Below are 21,176 nucleotides of genomic sequence, written 5' to 3'. Positions count from 1 at the left end.
ATATATGTTATGCTTTTTGACATAATAAGGTTGTTTGTGTGTTGATGCCATAGACCGTTATATATATATACATATTATACAGTCTATGGTTGATGCAGCCGAGGAACAGCCCTGCTGGTGTCTCATGTGCCAGACAACACCGCCGCCCTCAGGCCATGCTGATGAACACCTGATTTCTACTGTCTAACACCAGAGGGCAGCACACACCAATGAAACATTTTGGCAATGTGTAACAGTAGCCCTGTATCCACTAGGGACCAACCTATAATTATTTTTACCTGATAACCACATTTATTATATTTTAATGATAGAACATACAGAATATGAATTGTATGTTTGTTATTGGAGATAAATGTTTCCTGGGTAGATTAAAGGCCACAACTAAACTGAATGGAAAATTGATGTGTCCTTTTTGATTTTCTCTATATATTGCATTTCATGTTACATTGTTCAACTGCCTTTTACCAAAATTAAAAACTAAATAATCTACTTAGTACCACTTAAAAAAAATAACCAGCACAATACAGAACTTTGGCAAATAAATGTACCTTTTTATTGGATATTGAGGGCATTAGTACCAAGAAGGCACAGACCAGACTTCATAATAACAAATCATTTCTTCAACTACAGGTGGACAAAAAAAAAAAACTTTCACTTTTTCCTGAAGGGAGATCCTTTCACAGAAAGGATTATGAACACAGACATACATACTCTTACTTAGTGTAAGTATTACCATAAGAACAAATTATGAAGACTTTAAGGACATGGGCTATGACTGTATGGCTATGCTCCTTAACACATACTGTTTTAATATAAGAAACATCATTGTTCATCAAAATGTGACTTGACATTTTCCATTAATGAATAGAAATAATGATAAGTTTAAATAGTGAAAGAAGGAAAAAACTGTAAGAAATATAGAAGTTGTTTTTAATTACATAGCAGTATCAAATTCATTTATTTGTTAGTGTTAGATAAATGTATGTAACGGTTTAAACTGGTGTTCAGATGCTGTATTGTGTCTGTGAAAACTGGGTTTAAATAGACATGGGGTAACTTAAAGAGGAACTAGGACAACTCAGAATAAACAACGGTGATCTAAAATGTAAATTCTTGTACGAGTTTCACAACGTAGAGCTCTGTTTCAGATTCAGATTTTGTTACCTTCGGATGATGCTGGGCTAGCTGTTTCCAGTCTTCTGGCTTTAGCTTCGTGGCTGTAGCTATGTATTTATTGTACTGACATGAGAGTGGTATCAAGTAATTCTGTGGTCATGTTAAAAGTTATGGAGCAGTATTTTACTCCTAAATCAAACAATAGAAGAGTAGTGTTTTCAACACAAAGAAGCTTAAAACATGATGGTATTTATCTAAAAAAGAACAATATTATTGATTTAAATCACACAAAGCTGTTACTGTGGCACTTTGAGCTGCATGATTTATGAGTAAAAAACCTTTTTTAACCTGCAACAACTTCCTGTCTTTAATTCCCACAAGTTGTACAACAGGCTCCAGTTTTCTTGAATCTTACTGGGACATTAAAATGATTTAAAATAAAATAAAAACAGTTTCTTGTTCAGAGCCACAAACATCACGTCCTTAATACTGTCAATTACACTTGCCTGTAATACTGAATGACATCAACAGCACACAGAATAACTGTTCAACATACACTGGACAGTTCATACAAAAATACAACATGTAAAGAGATTTCAGGTAAAACAACAGGATGGAAAATAAAAATAATGTTACAATTTCCAGTTTAAATGATGGATGAAACAGAACAGAAGATAACAGGAGTGAAAGACAACTGAGCAGAGAGGAAGACGTACATGTATGCATCAAAATGTACGGTTTGATTTGGCCGACAGCCAACCAGACTCCATTTTGAGTCTATTACAGGGAAGCTATTCAACACAAGTCAGGACATGTAGGAACTTACTCAACCTCATTCCTCGTGGGAAACTCTGTCAGAGTTCACAGGACATGAAACAGTTTGAAATCAAGTCTTTCAGGCATTTAAGATGCAGAAGAACTGGCTTGAAGTGTGTGTGTATGGCATTTAAATAATAATGTAGTTGAATTCTGATAGCTCTGATCTTTGAAAATAACTAAGGTGAGTGTGTGTGATTGTCAAGGCCATGGGTGTACACCTGCATAGTGTGATGAAGGCACATTGGGGGGGGTGGTTCACATGATTCAGAGATTTGTCCGTGGGGGGGGTGCAGAATTGGCACACTGCACTTCCTGTTGAGATCGAACGAATTGGCGTAGAAGAAGAAACCAATCCTATTTTCTCTCAAAGTGTTCATCTTCCCTCCCACCATGACATTGAACTGTTTTTTTTTTTATTTTATTTTTTAGCATGGTTGCACATTGACAAAAGTTGCACATTGTTCCATTTCTTGTCTTTGGTTTGTAGCTCGGAGTGATTTTGTCCTTTGTGTCCTCCAGGGAAAGTCTTTAAAATGCTCTTCATGTCGGTGCACGAGTCTCTGTCTGCTGTAAGCCTGTGTGCATGCACACATACACTCTGTTTAAGTATAAAGCAGGCTAACACGACGTGTTGTTCTTGAAAACCAGTTTGGAGTAGACAGATTTGAATAAAAAAAGTTTTTTCTTAAGATGACATGATCCCTTTTGTTTCCTTTCACACAGGGGAGCAGCTCAGGTTACGTTTTAAAGATGCAGGTTTCTCTTGAACCAACATGTCCGTTCTTTAAGTTCCCTTTGTCAGAGTGTTCCTTGTTTGTCCGTTTATTACGTGTTATTCTTTTTAAGTGGTAAGTGAAGGGACAGCCAACTCGCCAGTTCACTCATCCTAGAAACCACCTCTCCCAACACTTCTCTCTGGTCTCGTTCCCTGAGGGCTGAAACATCTCCACATCGGAGAGAAAAGCTCACCCTAAGGGGTCGCCTTGTTTCCGCCTCCGTCACACCACAAACTCAGGGACCTCGTCGCTGGTCAGGTCCAGGGAGAAGTACTTGTTGGTTCTCTTGATGGGAAACGGGTGCTGCTCCAGCATGCCGGCGCGCTGGTCGGCGAGGCCCTGATAGCCGCTGCCGCCGCCGTCACTCAGCTCCTGGGCGCAGCCGAATGTGTAGCTGTGGGCGGTGTCCTGGCAGAGCTCCGCCCACTGCAGGCAGTCCTTCTGGTAGAGTCGCACGTCGTCAAGAGACTGGCTGTGTCGGTCGGTTGAAGACCGAGGCTTCCTGCACACAGATGTCTGCAGGCGGAAAATAACTAATCAAATATTACGGGGGAAAAAGCAGCAGGCAATCTAAAATATAAATGACTTGAAGGAAAAGTCAGCCATGAAAACTTTTTACTTTGCAATCATACTGTAATAACCTTTCCCTCCTCTTTTGTATCTTCTGCTTTAAGCTGTACACTGCAAAGTATTTGGTTCTTACCGAGATAAAAAACAAAAACTTTTATTAGATTTAGAAGTGTAAGATAACTTATCTTGTTTTAAGAGTGAATTTCTTATTTAAGTATTCAACTTTACCAAGCTTGGCAAGTGAAATTATCTTGCACGCAGGACAGATCATTTCACTTGTTTTGAGTTCCCCTTCCCTCAGATATAGTGTTTTTATCTTGTTTTTAGACAAGACCTTTTTTGCAGTACATTTATAGTTCTGCATTACTGTAAGGGGTTATTACAGCATAGCAACTATAGCACATGTATGTCTTATCCAAAATGTAACAACATGTCATGTCTATGACAGCCACAATGCAAAACTGCAAATGAACAACGTAGTCTCCTATTCAGTCATGATAAACTACAAGGTGATGTAGCCGGGTCACGTAGTGTTGTGGTAGGGATGTCAATCTGAGACGGATCCAATTTAAAAGTACGCGGTAGATGCTTTAAGCGAGAGTCACCTTAACCCCCTCGTGCCAAGTATATATCCTGTTTTACTTTGTGACTACAGTTCTTTTGTTGATGCAAAGCAGTAATGACAGGGTGGAAGGTTTTTCTTGAACTTCCAGTTTGGACTCGATGTGAAAGATATAAGATGCACTTCATGATTTAGTCTGTAGATCAACATTGACTAAATATCTAGTAAACAAGCTTAGTTAAACGGTTGGATTTATTTTTAGTTTAGTGAGGTTTGGAGAATGATTTGAATATTGTTTGATATTTATTCTCTTTATTATCTACCTAAGATCTTCGTCCAAACATTTTATACAGTTTAATATATTTTGTATTATTGTATAAAAAAGTGCCTTGTTCATTTTGAGTGTTAATTAAAAAAAACAAAAAAACATTCATAGTCCGTATCTCCTGAGAAGCAGCTCCCTGTATGATTGTCAAACATCACTAAAAACCTTGACATTCACCATTAAAATTGAAATAGCCAATGCAACAGCTACACAGTGAATATCCTCATGTGACATTCTGTCATTTACTGTTAGACGAGGTATCAAACATGTCTAAGAAAACTAAGCCGTTAATGCACGTAAATGTGACCTACCTGCGGCAGAGACTCAATGCTCTGTCCTCTCATCTTGACGACGGTCTCAGAGGAGCTGGAGGTGGAGGAGCTGACGTCTTTTACTATCAGTCCTGGGGAGAACAGATGATAACATTTATCTACAGAATAACACAAGTTCATCATTCTTCCGTGGCTCAGGGTGGATTTGCTAGGACATTTGCCATTAAAAAAAATTACTATCAAATACTTTTCACTCATATTGCTAGAAAACTTAAAACACAAATTGCCTTTTGCACACGTTGCAGCTCACGCTGAAGGAGTGTTAACTCAAAGTGTCAAATGTAAATTGGTCGAAATAGAGCAGAAAGTGTGTGAGACACCATCTGTACCTGAATATCCGTTGGTCTGATCAGGCGACATGGTCAACATGTCCTCAGTGATGTGGATACACAGCTCCTGGTCCAGAGCCATCTCATGAAGTTCCTCGTAGTCTTTGGGGTCGTCCACAAGCATCTCAATCTCTGAAGGAACAAAAAAAACTCAAAATTACTAACTTTTAACTTGTAATCTGAATGTTTCTATCGTCTTGTCCTTCTTTTTGCAGCACTTCTGTTCGTGCAAGGTAGTTGTTGTAGATGAGTTGGCCAGCCATCAGTGTGTCCAGTGATGACCTTTTTATAGTTTCTATAAGTATACTTTTCTTTGATTAGCTATAGTGGTTACTGTTACAGATGCTAATTACCCAGTTCTCACTGTGTTTATTTTGAACAAACCACTAAAGCTGCTGAAACAAATGTAAAATACTTCACTTTATGTGGTTTCTTCTTTAGAAAAGCAAATATTCCATGAAACAGATGCAAGGTTGTATCATTGTTGTTGTGGAAAAATTTGTTTTGCCGCTTGTGTGTCACCTTTTGATTTCTTTGTGTTGGCATTTTAAACTCTGGTGGATTTATGAGGACTCTGGTTACCTGCTCCTCAGATCTCTGCTGGGTTAATCCAGACAGCTAGCTAGACTATCTGTCCAATCTGAGTTTCTGTTGCACGACTAAAACAACTTTTGAGCGTACACATGTTCCTCCCAAACAAGTTCCTTCCCGAGGCTATTCTGCAGAGGCACCGTTGTTCCGTCCGGCGCTTAGCTCTAACCAAGACAATTGTGATTGGTTTCAAGAAATGCCAATGAACCAGAGCACGTTTTTTTCCCCCATCCCGGAATGCTGTACGGATTTACCAGACCTTCTTGAGCAGCGCTGTGGAGGAAGGTCTGACAATGTGAGACTAACTCAAGATCAACTTCCCACTCGTACCGTCATCATCAAGTATGCGCTCCTTGCCGCTGCTCTCGATGCCGGAGGTGTGTGAGCTCCCATGGCTGGTTGTGGATGAGCTACAGGTTCGTAGGGGCCTGTGCGGAGCCTGACTCGGGGCCCTGAAGCTGTCCGTCTCGATGCCCGAGGTGTGTGAGCTGCCGTGGCTGGTCGTTGAGTGCCGGGACAGGCGTTTATGATGTGACATGCTCCCTGCGCTGCTACCGCTGGCCCGGGAACATTTGTCCAGATGGTCTATGTCCAGTTCCAGAGCATCGCTGATGTATGACTCCCTGTACTGCTTCTTCTCTGAAATCAGTCACACAAGTATTTTTAACAGATTGGATATAGTTAAAAAAAATCCCATGTGCAAACACTTGAAAAACATTACTTATAAGCTTAAAAGCAAGAGTTCAACATTTTGGGAGATTACTTGTTTTCTGGCAGATAGTTAGATAAGAAGATTGATAGGGCTTTCATATCAGTCTATGAAATATAAAGCAGTAGCCTGAAGCCGGTTAGATTAGTTTAGCATAAAGACTGGAAGCAGGGGAAACAGCTAGCCTGGCTCTATCATCATGTAACAAATCCACTTACCAGCACCACAAAAACTCAAACTAAGGGCGTTTTTACACATGCCTCATTTGGTCTGGACTTTGACTTTTCAGTTTGAGCCAAACAAAAATTACAGGTGTAAAACCTCCTAAAAGACCAAATTTGGGTCCAAAAAAAAAGGTGGTCTTGGTCCGGACCAAACTAAACCATGGTCTGGTTTATTTAGAGTGTGAAAGCATTTTTTGGACATGGTTCGGACCAAACACAAGAAGCTCTTGCAGCCCTCCTTTGTGTTACCGGCCGGGGAAGCTCTTTAAGGAATAGCTCGGTGGTGCGTAGGCTGTATGAGAGAGTGAGTGACGGTGAATGCGCTCAGAGCAGACAGCTGTTGGCTATCAGAGCAGAGAATACATCAGCAGTGTACTTGTTATGTGGTAGTAAATGTAAATGTACATGTTTTAGGTTTCCGTTTGTCTCTGACTAAATGCTCCACAAAGAAAGTTCCTGTGTCTCGCTTCTCAACATCTTAACAAAACAAATAGAGCGGCGGCGTAAGGTGAGAGCAGCGGTCAGTTGACAAAACGCCGACAGTGAGAAGAGAGGACGGGGAAGCCTGTCTACAAACCAATCAGTTCTAAGTATCTGGAGATGCAGCGCACGTATGTGATGACGGCAGGACGTAGTTTTGTCCCGTAGAGATCTTTAGTGCGTTTGCATAACTGCAGTGTGAAACCAAAACTTACCCGATCAAATGTGTACAGAGTAACAAAAACATGGACCTTGGTTTGGACTGTCAAGTGTGTAAACGCCCTAATTAACACATTATGTCTCTTTTGTTTAATCTGTACAAAAAGCGTGTAAAGATAAGATTTTAAATGGTTATTTGATGGACTATTTCTTGGGATTGAGCAGCAACCAGGTGACCGACAAGACCCAAGAAGGTATTGGTCCCTCCTCTGTGTTATTTCTGACAAAGTCACTGCTTTAGGAGTTTTTGCGAGAACTAAACTCAAACTCTTTTAACTTTTTTTTACCGTTTAACTATGTAATTGTGTCTTGACACACAACGTAAGACATGATAAGATAAACGTGCTGTAAAAATACCTTCGTTTTCCTCCAACCGGCGGACTTGTTTGAGAACAGGCTGCAGGTTCATGTAGAGCCGGTGGCTGTTGCTGAGCAACTGCAGGAGGTGACGAGAGCGCAAGGGACAACCTGTGTAGTAGATGAGTTTACGGGCCGAGGGCAGACCGTCAGGAAGGATTTCAAACTTCTTCCCCTGAGAGAGTGAGAGGAGAAAACAGAATGTTAATCACATGATTCTGTGATTTATAGCAGTTAATAATAAAAGATTACAAAATAGGAATGTGGATTTCAAATTAAGATTGAGTGCCAGAGCGGCCCGAGGGCAGACCTCCGACGAGAACCAAAGTCTGTTCTTGAAAACCATTCCATAGCCAAACACAATGCAACCATCAGCCCATGTATCTGTTCTTCATTTCTTCCAACAGACACTGAATCTGAGCATTGTTGAGCAGTTTTGACGATTTTCCAGGGAGACGACATGTTGGCTAAATACATGGAAAAACTAAAATGGTGGTTTTGTGCTTTCTCCTGTGCTTTTTGGCAAAGGCTTGATCCAATAACAGCTGTCTCGGGTGTCAGCGGGGTTGTTTTCAGTACAGGCCTATAAACATTTCTGCAAAGGTTTGGACTATCAAAAGGCAGAGGCTGGGTTTACAGCCCTGGAAAATGCAAAGAGTTGCACATTTCTGACCACAAGCGTTCACTTTTTTTTAACCAGGCATTTAAAAACAAAACAGCTTAACCCAAGTATGTTCAAAGCCCGTGCATAGGTAGGTAAGCACATTATAGGTGTTCAGGTTTGTGTGGAAAATGAGTTTATAAAAACTTGTCTGACATTTGCTCATTGACAGCGGCCTTCCTATAAAAAGAACATTTTCTCTGGCAGCGGTATCCTTGAGGCTGAAAGATTTCCTGCTCAAATCCCCAGACCTGCAGGAAAACTCTGGTTGGGAAATGAAGTTGAGTATTTTTTCTTTAACCTCAAACTGCCCCTCGGCAGCTCCTAGTGGTCACCAGTAACACACTGAAATCCTACTGGCCTGCAACTACGTGTGAATGAGGCAAACCGAGTCAAACTGAGTCAAGACAAAGCAGGTTACGGCGGCATTAAAAATCTATTCTCCCAGGTGATTTAAACTCTTTGTTCAATCAGCTGGTTTTGCTTGGTTTTTACTCCTTTTACTTACTACAGGCCTGCTGTAACTGTTGCGGTAATTTTCAGGTTTAAGTTACACTACTCAGAAATGCCACAATTGGCTTGTGAGTGGCACAACACATGTTTTAGGATCTATGGTGATTGATGTTGTAACTTTAAAAAAGAGGATATTAATGCCACTTTTATAAGTTTTTCTTATTCCTAAATGGGATCAAATCTTCTAAGTTCCCATCATGCTTTTAGATAGTCAGTCAGTTAACTGTGGCTTTCTGCTTCCTTCTTGTCATATCCAAATTACTGTAATCATCAGTTTCTGTCTTGTAAATTATGAAATCCAAGTCATAGTTATCACAAAGAAACTGAAAGCTCTGTAATAGTGTATCAAACAATATGGACCAGCCTGAAAACCATAAAAACATGGACGCCTCATATCAGCCTCAGTCCATAATGAAAGGGAATTTAACCCAAATTGTATAAATAAAGTGCTATCTTGTCAAAGCACAGTATTTTTAACCCTCACACCTAGGGCTGGGCAATATATCAATATTATAATAGCAATATCGTCATATGAGACGAGATATCGTCTTAGATTTTGGATATCGGAATATTACATAAGTGTCGTCTTTTCTTGGCATAACAGTAACGTGATGTACTTTTGAAGTTGCCCACTTAGACATTATGTCCACATTACTGATGATTATTTATCTATAATCTGAGTGTGAAGATATTTCGTTAAAGCACCAATTGTCAACCCTAGAATATCGATATTGAGGTATTTGGTCAAGAATATCGTGATATCTGATTCTCTCCCGATCACCCAGCCCTACTCACACCTCAACATCTTTAGCTGTCTGATGACGTAAAAGTTCTTGATTCCTAAACATGGGAATCTTTCCCATCCATCCCACGAGACATGAATTGGACAGATACCTATATCTTTCTTCTTTTTTTGCAAAATCTGCACTATGGAAAGTCATAATTCATAATGCGCTTCCTACTAGTCCCGGTTTGCACTGCAACTATGGATCGGTTTGATAGCCGTGTGTTCTAGATTGATTGATTTAGGATTTTTTTTTTTTTTAATGCAAACCGCATTTATCAGGCTCTGGGGGATAAAATAGTTAAAGATAATCACACACACACACATGCACACACGCACACATGCACACACGCACACATGCACACACGCACACACACGCGCACACACAGTATTAATGGCTTCCCTGCTGGTGGTAAATGTATTCCAGACAAAATACACTCAGCTTCACACTGGTGTCAAGTGGCAGGTTAAGGGTATTCAGACGCCACTTAGAAAGGTTTCTTGTTTCATGCGGAACACATGGTCAGTCCATCTAAAATCTCTGCTTAGGGCAGCTGGTCAAATTTTTCTCCTTCCAACAAAATCTCCCTAACAGGCCACACACATCGAAGACTCCTTGCATCACCCGTGCGGCCGTTTTAATCCAACAATCCAACAATCCCTCAACAAGACCAGCATCAACCAGAGAGACCACAAGCAAGGTTGAGGAAAAGTTTTAAATACAAAAATTTACAAATGGTATTACTTCATTTCAGCTTTCAGGCGGGAGTAGATCAAACTATCACAGGCTCAAGAAAAGCATTTATGCAACTTTGTTTTCTCTTATTGCATTAAAAACACTGACACTTTTTCTAACATCAAACATTCCCCTCCTTGATTAAAAACACAAAAAACGAGCTTAAGTCATTGCGGCCAAATATCCTGAATAGTAGAATCCCCCCTGAAACCATTACAACATCTGGTGTTTATTGACCCACACGTTCCTCCGCCCTGCTCGGCGCTCTGGCTCGTTCGGCCCTAGCTGCAGCCGTGGTGGCAGCGGTGTTGGATGACGTGACCCGTGGGTGGGGTGGAGGAGAAAACCTGTTATTCAAGAGAAGGGTGGGACAGGGCCATGAGAGGCCCATCATGTCCACAACGAAACCACAGTGGTTCACTCTCACGACGCTGCAGACAGCAGACGCAAGAAAAACCACCCAAAAAACAAGAATGAGGAAAAAACAGGATGTCTTTACCCATGAACTGTGTGACAGATGCAACGGTTGCACCAAAATTAGTCCAAAGCAAAACTCCCCACAAAACCTTCTGGGACAACAAAGCACGTTTCTCAGGGGCAGTACAGTCATGAAACCTGCTTATAAAGTCCCTTCAATTCTATGAAAATAAACAAGTAGACAAAATAAGTCACAAGGGCTCATTTTTCTTCAACGGCAGTGATTAGCAATAATGACCACTCTGGACTGTGATGAATGGGCAACTGGCAGTAAACGTGAAGCTGTCAGAGTGAAACAGATATATAGTAAGCTGCTCTGGCTTCCTTTGATAACACTAAACCCTATGGAAGCAAATTAACCTGACTGCTGTGCGTGGTCAGCTTAACAACAAGCTGAGTCAGAGCACAGATGAGAAGATTTAACAAATTTCCTTTATAGGGCATAGTGATAATTATGAACAAATCAAGAGACATGTATATCATATGGGAGAACATACTGCTGCATGAAAATATGTATACAGCATACATTGTGTGTGTGTACACATGCAAGGAAAGTCTTCCTAACACCCTGATTAGTTCCAGAGGTCTTGCAGGACTAAGATAAAACAGAAGTATGGAGAAAAGAAGCCTTGTGGAATAATTTCCAAGCCCCTGAGCAGGATCCAGCCTTTTTTTCTTCTTTTTTAAATCGCCATGAGAGAGGGGGATGCTTGGATTTTTGTCACTGCTGTAATGACTAAAGAAGATTCTACCTAGGGAAACTGTGCTGAAAAAGGTTGTGATGGTGCATCTGACTCACCACAAATACCAGTTTTCCCACATTGGTCCACGGGAAGTCGTACAACAGTTGCCTCACAGACCCGACATTCTGCAACGCAAAAGAAAAGATAAATAAAGTCAATAATCACAGGTGCGGTCAAACTGTTCAGATGATTAAAAATTCAACAAAGATGCAATAATACTGCATCACACTGCAAAAAATCTCCCTCTTTAGAAGTAACATTTACCCGTTAGTTCTGAAAGTCTTGTTTTGTTGCATAAAACAAGCAAGAAATCTGTCATTACAGATTTTTTCTACCTCTTAAAAATTAAATCACGTTAATCAGGAGTGGCAAAAGAGTGTAGTAATATGTCTTATTATTTCTTCTGGCTGTAACTAACAATAGTGCTTTTGCTAAATTATCGTTTAGGCTATCATATCTTAGAAAATAGTGCAAAATAACCCAGAGTAGACATCTTCAAATTTTAGATATAAGATATTCAGTGTAATGTTTATTAAGAATATTTCAATTCAATTAAATTCAATTTTATTTATAGTATCAATTCATAACAAGAGTTATCTCAAGACACTTTACAGATCTAGACCATACTCCAGAATTTACAAGGACCCAACAGTTCTAGTAGTTTCCTCCAGAGCAAGCAACAGTGCGACAGTGGCAAGGACAAACTCCCCTTTGGGAAGAAACCTCGGACAGACCCAGGCTCTTGGTAGGCAGCGTCTGACGACCGGTTGGGATTAGAATAAAGAGTGGCAATAATTAAAAAAAATATTAGTGAGTGTGTTTCCGGTTCGTGAGAATACTTACAATCTAAAATCGACAAAATATGGGGCATACTTCTAGAAAATTCTTAAAAAAGGTTGAAATAATCCGAGCACACTGGCAGATTTCACATATTAAGGAAATATGACCTTAAGCACTCAAATGCAATGGCTAAAATTACTTGATAAGATGGAAGATGTTTACAGTGAGGCTATTTCAGAATGTAGGAATGCATAAAGCAGGAAACTGTATTAATAATCTCTCAGGGATCAAACAAAACATTAAAACCACATTACAAGCTTGATTGTAAAGAAACGTGAAATACCTGAAATATTTGAATACCACGTAAAGTCAGTCCCAGTGTAAGAGATGCCTCTACTTCCTTCTTGTCCTGTTGAGAGATCAAATCATATATATATATATATATATACACATACACACACACACACACACAGGTATGTCAGGTGAAGATGAAGTCAAATCCAACATATTAGAATTACCCGAAATCTAATGAGATAAGTCTTGGATAGACACAATAATGTAATTGTGTTGGAAAAGACAACACAGGAGATTAGCCACTGTAGCTAATTTACATGTGATCCTGTACTCCATCTCTTACCTTGTAGAGTCTGTAGTAGTGGACAGTGACGTCATCAAGCTGGGCACACTCCTTAATGTATTTGAGGTGCGCCTCTGAAGCCGTGAGGGCAAACTGGTCTTTGTGCATGTTGGGGATATGCCTCAGGATGTACTCACGGCCGCGCTTGGCTATCACCTGAGCGGGGAGAGAAAGAAGGAGGCATCAGGCATGGCAGCCCTGAAGTTGTACGGACTCGTTACAGCAGATTGGTAGCATATGTTGCCAACAAGGCTGAAGATACTTCCTGCCGCTGCGCAGACAAACGTCAACCTGGAAAGTGAACGAGAGCCAGAGCCACGAACCGGAAACACACTCACTAAGCTTGCATGTGGCTTTTAAAGAATTTTGTAAGAAAGCTTTTTTAAGTACCTAAATCTGTGGGAGATTAACAGTTGGGTAGCACTCATTATCAAACAATTTCCTGTCACTGGTGGTTTTAAGTGGCGATAAGGAGGCAGGAGGCTAATTACAGGAAGTGAGGGGCAATCAGATGGGTGTGGCAGTCATAGCCAGGGAGGTGGAGGATGCTGGTGGTGGGGGGATGGTACCAGTGTGGCCAGAATAGCCATGTCAGCAAGAGCATTTCTCAAGATACAAAAAAAAAACCAATACAGCCGTGTGTGTGCCACTTCAAGGGACGAAAATAAACTTAGTGTCCCAGTTTTCATTATCCCTCACGCTCAGATGTGGAGCTGTCACTAATTGTTTGATCAGCATGATTAATAGAAGATTGCTACAGACCCACATACTGTACACACTGGAGGCCGGGGCACGTAACAGCCTAACTTCTTAAAACACACCTTAATTGTATATTTCAGCTTGTTAGTCAGTGAGACAGCAGTTTGTTAAATTTTTTTTTCAGCTGAGACCTATTTAAGCCACTAATGTTTTACAAGGACATTGACTGTGACTGACTGTAATATCAGACAGACTTACCACAGAAGGATTTACCATGTCTATTAAAGCAATGTGTTTACTTTATTACTTACACCTAACGCAAAGCAATTTAAATATAGTACAACAGACACATATGTCACATCCCTCTCTTTGCTCTCCTGCCCAAAATGCTAAGTTATCTTGGTCCAGCTTCTCTGGAGTAAGGATTAGCTGAGTTTTCTTTGTTATAAACAATTATAAATTAAATACCTTTTGTTTTGGACTGTTGGTCTGACAAATCAAGCTATTTAAAGACTTGGACTCTGGGGTACTGTGATGGACACTTTCTTTACTATCTTACAGTAATTAATTAAGAAATAATCTGCAGATGAATTAAAGAATAATTGTTAGTTTTGTGGTGTAACGGAGTTAAAAATGTATTTTATTAATTCTAATTGCCAATTTATATTTTATTTAATTTTAAATATCCCTTAAGGTTTTGTTTGATATTTGTGAATTTCATCTTATTAAGTGCAATCCATTTATCACATCGGTATTGTTTCCTGCAGAGATGTTGTTACTGCATTGCGCCTCTTTTGTACCTCCTATGTTGCCGTAGCTTCCGGTTTCCCCTCACAATAACGTCTTGTATTGCTGAGGTAGGTTGTGTGTAAAATGCCGCTGAGCTATTTTATTGTTTTCTTTGAAGATTGTGTTGTGACCCTTCAACATTTAACTTTGCAAAGTTAATACCATGTTAACTAACTGCTTTGTGCCATTTTTATGGTTTAATGTAACTTGTAACGACGCATTGTCTAACTTTCTTTTCGCGTCGTTTTTGCGCGCTTGTATAATGTAAATAACTGAGGTACATTATGAGTGTGTGAATTCTGTTGTGTGATGTTTAGGTGCAGATGCAGTTAACACTGGAAACAGACCACTGATATGATGTTATCTTCTGCAGAAAAATAAATTCCAGGAAAAACATCAATTGAAGTGGTCGTCTTTCATTCCCTTTCCATATCCGTCACACATCCTATGTCCAGTTTTGTTTTTGATATCAATACAAGATGTGATCAAGTGCAGGTGCAGAAGGACAGAAAAGAGCCAGATGTGGTTTGATGTGAACAGAAGGGTAAAGGTTGCAGGGTGATGGTCAATCATCATAAATGAACTCTTCTTCTCTGATAAGTTTGACATTTGAGGGCTCAGCCCACATATGGCACTTGTTGGACATACTCACCCATGGGGGAAAGTATGCTTCAGGGTCAAAGTACTTCCCGAAGTGCTTGTTACGTTTGAAGTTGCCCAGGTCAGCCTGCAGGGCGAAGGCTGCCAGGAGGAAGTAGGCCTCCTCCCTTTGGATACACTGTGAAAGCAGCACCTGTTTCCTCAAGTGCCAGTAGTAGTAGTACCGGGCTGCCCGGTCACTGCGGGGCAGAAAAAAACACAAATTAACCTGATTATAGTTAAACTGCTGATTAACTGAGTATCGTTAGAGCCGGTTATACAGATATTTAATGTCACTTGTGACTACAAGTTGTATTCAGTCAGCTGAGGAGCTTTACTTGCCTGATCAATCTCCCGTTCTCAACGTAATACTGAGCTCTGAAGTGAATGATCATGGGAGGCCCAAACTGGTCAATGCCCTGAAAAAGAAACAAGTGGAAATCTTAGTTTTTTCTTTAAAACACATTGATTTCAACATGTATATCAGCAGCTAGGACAATTTGTATGGCTGTGTCTCAAGCTGGAAAGAGCAAACAGTTTAACTTAATTTCTCAGGTAAAAGATATCGTGGTACAAGCAAACACAGCCCACTTGGGTTATTATCTTGGGTGATCTGGCATCAGTTTATATCCCAGGAGACCAAAGTTAAAAGAAGCAACAATATCTCTATCTGGTGTATTCAGTTTCTTTAACCTTCTTCAGCTGTTAAAGGTAACAACCCTGGATCAATTTGCAAACAAGAAGGCCGTATCGCTACATAAACACAAATGACTGCTCTTTCGCTACTCAGAATAATACAAGACATCTAAATCAGTAACAACTAAATTAAGTTATTTGTGTTTTCTGATGCTGTTTAAGGTTTTTTTCCAACAGTTTTAAAGTAATGCTAAAACGTTTTAGGCTGAGTTGGAAAAGAAGATCGATACAAATCTCATTCCTATGCGTTAAATATGTAACAGGAGCCTTGAGGGAATTAGTGTAACTTAGCATAAAGACTGGAACAAAATGGAAACAGCTAGTCTGGCCAGTTTAGAAAATAGCTCGTAAACCTCTCAGAAGGGCCTAGGCCTCCCAGCATGCTTAAACTGACTGAACATGTTATTTGTTGAACCCATTTACAAACAAAAATGTACAACAATAACGTGGGCTTTTAGGGGGAGTTTCGGACCATAACTATTTTTTGGTAGCCTGGAAATCCAGACCCAAATCCAAAAAGGATTAAGGTTCTGGCATCAAGTAATGAAAGTTGCCCATGTCCAGGGGCAGCACCAACTGTGCATGTCAAAATCTCACTGCACACAGTTGGATAACACTACGACCAATCACAGCCACACACAGGGTGACGTATCCAGAGCCCCATATGCTTAGCTAGCAGCAGAGCTAACTGGTAGATTAAACGTATCCGGTCGGCGAAACAGCAAAAACGTCCTTGCAGAAATGATTCAACCGCCGTGTTCCTCTTTTAGGTAAAAACCCAAGTCTAACTCGTTAACTTTAGCGGCCAAAGCCGTTTCAATCAACTGCTGTTCATCTGTAGCCATCTTGCAATGTTTACTGATGACTTTGATGTTGCACCGGCTGTTGTCATCTGTTTAGCTCACCTCTGGCCTCCATCAGATACACTAATGTGAATGGTGCAGCACGGATGCAAGCGCATAGTTCATGAGCAGCATTACTCGCTGACAGAGTAACTTGTTGACCAAATTCAAATTGTGCTCTTGCAAGAACTCTGGATTTCCAGGGTAATTACTTGCTGAACAACAGCGATTGTTCACCACCTGTTACATCTCTTTTGAATAGGTGAAATAGTTCAAAATGTAGAACTATTTTTTCAATTCTTTTTCCTTAACAAAAAAACCTCATATTCTGCAGCTACATAAATACACCTGCAATTGATGGTCAAAGTATAGAAAAGGTTAGGAGGGTCTATTAAATCCAGTTTTGTGACTTGGGCTGTTAAATTACGTGAAATTTTACATAGTCAAGTTTGCCTAGTGCAGCTAAACTCTCACAGCACATCATTTCTCACCTTGCTGGCTTCTCTCTTCCATTCTTTGGGGCAGTACTTGGATAGCTTCTGATCCAGCTCCATATAGATGTGTTCATTATCTGTTAGAGAAGAAGAGAAGAGGCACAGGTTTAGCACTGAAACTCATACTTCGTTTCACCTGTGTGTGCGTGTGTGTGTGCGTGTGTGTGTGCGTGTGCGTGTGCGTGTGCGTGTGTGTGTGTGTGTGTGTGTACATGTGGATATCTACAGTGAGGAAAATAAGTATTTGAACACCCTGCATCTTTGCAAGTTCTCCCATTTAGAAATCATGTAGGGGTCTGAAATTATCCTCGAAGGTGTATGTCCACTGTGAGAGACATGATCTAAATAAAAAAAAATCCAGAAATCCCAATGTATGATTTTTTAACTATTTATTTGTATGATACAGCTGCAAATAAGTATACATATACATAACACCTGTCTATCAGCTACAATTTTGACCCTCAAAGACTTCGAGTTAGTCTGCCTTCAAAATGTCCACCTCCACTCCATTTATTATCCTAAATTAGATGTACCTGTTTGAGGTCGTTAGCTGCATAAAGACACCTGTCCACCCCATACAATCAGTAAGAATCCAACTACTAACATGGCCAAGACCAAAGAGCTGTCCAAAGACACTAGAGACAAAATTATACACCTCCACAAGGCTGGAAAGGGCTACGGGGAAATTGCCAAGCAGCTTGGGTAAAAAAGGTCCACTGTTGGAGCACTCACTAGAAAATGGAAGAAGCTAAACATGACTGTCAATCTCCCTCGCAAAATCTCACCTTGTGGGGTCTCAATGATCCAAAGAAAGGTGAGAAATCAGCCTAGAACTACACGGGAGGAAATGGTCAATGACCTGGAAAAAGTTGGGACCACCGTTTCCAAGGTTACTGTTGGTAATACACAAAGACGTCATGGTTTAAAATCATGCAGGGCACGGAAGGTTCCCCTGCTTAAACCAGCATATGTCAAGGCCCGTCTAAAGATTGCCAATGACCATTTGGATGATCCAGTGGAGTCATGGGAGAAAGTCATGTGGTCAGATGAGACCAAAATAGAACTTTTTGGTCATAATTCCACTAACCGTGTTTAGAGGAAGAAGAATGAGGAGTACCATCCCAAGAACACCATCCCTACTGTGAAGCATGGGGGTGGTACCATCATGCTTTGGGGGTGTTTTTCTGCACATGGGACAGGGCGACTGCACTGTATTAAGCTAGATTTTGGGGAACAACTTCCTTCCGTCAGTTAGAGCATTGAAGATGGGTTGAGGCTGGGTCTTCCAACATGACAATGACCCGAAGCACACAGCCAGGAGAACCAAGGAGTGGCTCTAGAAGAAGCATATCAAGGTTCTGGCGTGGCCTAGCCAGTCCCCAGACCTAAACCCAATAGAGAATCTTTGGAGGGAGCTCAAACTCCGTGTTTCTCAGCGACAGCCCAGAAACCTGACTGATCTACAGAAGATCTGTGTGGAGGAGTGGCCAAAAATCCCTTCTGCAGTGTGTGCAACCTGGTGAAAAACTACAGGAAACGTTTGACCTCTGGAATTGCAAACAAACGCTACTGTACCAAATATTAACATTGATTTTCTCAGGTGTTCAAATACGTATTTGCAGCTATGCAACTAAATAGTAAAAAAAAATCATACATTGTGATTTCTGGATTTTTTTTTTTAGATTATATCTGTCACAGTGGACACGCACATACAATGACAATTTCAGACCCCTTTCTAAGTGGGAGAACTTGCAAATTAGCAGGGGTGTTCCAATATTTATTTTCCTCACTGCAGATGCTTGTGTGTGTGTGTTTGTGTGTCTGTGTGTGTGTGTGCACTGAGAAATCCCCCTAAATGCGCTCCATTCAAAGACTCAAGCCTCAGAGCCATCACATCACCTCAATGCCATCACATCACCTCTGCACCTCAATTTGTACTCTGGTGCTGCTTCTCTTTTTTCTTCTTCACCTCACTCTGTCATGCATTAATCTGCTCCTGAAGTGACGCCTTTCATAAGCTGCAGGTCTGCTGATGTGACAACTCTGACAAGTTGAAAACGCAAAGTAAATGTAGAGTGGGAGCAGAGCCTCTGTGCCAGAAAGCTTATTTCTTATCAAATTTTGTAGCTGATATAAAGACTAGAGGATGAGAATCATGACTCAAGCTTACATTTAGATTATGAATGTACCTGTGATCTCCTAAATATTCTGATCAATGCTACAGCCTTGTTTTCGACGTGTTGAAGGTGGTTTTTCAATTTTTTGGGGGACAATTTGAGATCTCCACCACAGAGACTTCTGCTTCCATCCCGACACAATTGAGGTCAATGACATATGGTTTGTGGTGTTTAAAGAATCCAATTACATTTGAAAAACTCAACAGAAATGTCTGTTTCCAAAAACAATATCTGGCTGCTCAGGCTTTTTCACAGCCCTCACTGTGAAAACTTTTCATTGAGAACTGTGTGATTGTGCTTTACCAAAAAAGTAATTTGACCAATCTTTAAACTTTACCTTCAACTTCCTTGAAATTGTAACATTTCAGTGGCTAGAACCAGTGAAATGTTGCAGATTTTACTAAAAAAATTACTTCAACGATTAATTGGCTTTCAAAAAATTTTCTGACACTTAAACGGTCACAGAAATGTACACTTCACACGTTCTTGCATTCATCAATATATTGTACTGTAAATCCTCCAAAACAACAAGCAAAGCAAGACATATTTGGACCCGTGTTTGGTGTGGCAGCCGGCTGTGGACACTCTGGTCTGAAGGGACAGCGGGTGACACATAGTGAGTGGGTGGCCTATGTTTGCCTTGGGGATTTCACGCTGTTCAGACAAGCACTTTAGGAATGTCCCACAATCAGACCCATTGGCTCCTGCTCAACTGACCTGCGGGGCCGTCATTGGCTCATCTGGAGGCCAGCTGTCTAAAAACACTGCCTTTACAACTTACTCTCCCTTTGCAGTTGTCTACAACTGTCACCCGCTGTCGCCCGCTGTCTGCCTCGCCATAGTGCAGACGCAGTGACTCACTACACATGTAAGACCCTCCCCGTAAAAAAAAACTAAAAAAAACGTTTGTGTTGCTCCACAATGGGAGCCGGTCAGGACGAGGAGGCCCTGGTTCCTGGGAGTCCGCCATGACATGTAGGTGAGAGATGCTACGTTTAGGGCAGATTCCTGTTTCTCAGCCAAGTTATTAGGCTGTGGAAAGTAACCGCCTGGATACACTGTTTTTATGAGGCGCTCTCTTTCTCTTTATGACTGCATTCACTTCACAATTTGCATGATGTAACCATGCAATTTAAATACTTTAAACTAAAGGTTGAGGCTTTGTCCACACAACGGAATAGTCAGTCTCCACTAGTTTCAAAATGGAGAGGAGAAGTGGAAGAAAACAAAAGCTGTTGTGTTGAGCAGATGATTCAACAAGTTATAAAATAGATTGATTGAGAACTGTGTACAGCATTTCACAAAAAAAACAAAACTTGAAAGGCTCAAACAAAAGGTAGGAAGGATTTGTTTTTTCCCCCCAACTGAATTCCTGAAATGAGAAGTCTTACTCTGAATAACACTGAGTCCAAACAGGTGACAGTCCTTCAGCCTGAGGAGGTCACACACCTGCATCAACAGTTCCTGGCACAAGGTCTTCACCTGACGAGGAGAGAAGAGGAGGGAGAGGCCCACTTTTAGATTTGTAAGATCGACTGCCATGATATTAATAACACAAACATAAATAGTCACCCCTCTGCTAACGTCTGGTATGCATAGCTCATGTTATTACAAACCACTAAATGTATTTCAATTAAAGTAGGATCCTCTTTTTTTGGCCACCAACGATAAAAAATTGCATATACAGCCGTTATTATGGCTGCAATTAACAATTATTTTCAAAGTTGATCAATCTGTGGAACCTTTTCTCGATTAATCGATTAGTTGTTTGGTCAGTAAAATGTCAAGACTTTTTGAAAAATGTAGAGCAGTGTTTCCAAAGCCCAAGATGACGTGTTCAAATGTCTTGTTTTGTCCACAACTTAAATATATTCAGTCGACTGCCACAGAGAAGAGATAAACTCAAAAATATTGACATGTTGTCGAACGGATTAATTGATTATAAAAATAGTTGATGATTCATTTAATAGTTCACTACTAATCCATTCATCTTTGCAGCTAGTTGTTATATAATGAAAAGAAATCAAATAGCTGTTAATTGAAAGAGATACAGTCAATTCCTGAGGTAAGTGCACCATAATCAGATGCTCCTAAAAAATT

The 21,176-nt window shown here is 40.5% G+C and overlaps 1 protein-coding gene across 1 annotated transcript in view; it reads right to left on the bottom strand.

Moving 5' to 3' along the window:
• Positions 1 to 530: 530 nt before the first annotated feature.
• The window catches only part of frmd6 (FERM domain containing 6), a 32,201-nt gene continuing 11,555 nt past the window's right edge, over positions 531 to 21,176 (bottom strand). Inside the window, exons 3-14 of the mRNA XM_034858170.1 lie at positions 20,468 to 20,558; positions 16,897 to 16,976; positions 15,210 to 15,286; positions 14,881 to 15,067; positions 12,741 to 12,896; positions 12,447 to 12,512; positions 11,380 to 11,448; positions 7,410 to 7,584; positions 5,751 to 6,059; positions 4,830 to 4,961; positions 4,480 to 4,571; positions 531 to 3,227 (exon numbers count right to left, since the gene is read on the bottom strand). Coding sequence (XP_034714061.1) covers positions 2,934 to 3,227; positions 4,480 to 4,571; positions 4,830 to 4,961; positions 5,751 to 6,059; positions 7,410 to 7,584; positions 11,380 to 11,448; positions 12,447 to 12,512; positions 12,741 to 12,896; positions 14,881 to 15,067; positions 15,210 to 15,286; positions 16,897 to 16,976; positions 20,468 to 20,558 — 1,728 coding nt within the window. The 3' untranslated portion in view covers positions 531 to 2,933. The remainder of the gene's footprint in view (positions 3,228 to 4,479; positions 4,572 to 4,829; positions 4,962 to 5,750; positions 6,060 to 7,409; positions 7,585 to 11,379; positions 11,449 to 12,446; positions 12,513 to 12,740; positions 12,897 to 14,880; positions 15,068 to 15,209; positions 15,287 to 16,896; positions 16,977 to 20,467; positions 20,559 to 21,176) is intronic.

Source organism: Etheostoma cragini, chromosome 20 (genome assembly GCF_013103735.1).
Source record: "Etheostoma cragini isolate CJK2018 chromosome 20, CSU_Ecrag_1.0, whole genome shotgun sequence".
NCBI lineage: Eukaryota > Metazoa > Chordata > Actinopteri > Perciformes > Percidae > Etheostoma > Etheostoma cragini.
Note: the sequence above shows the minus strand (reverse complement) of the source record. Positions and strands in the feature narration are given on the sequence as shown.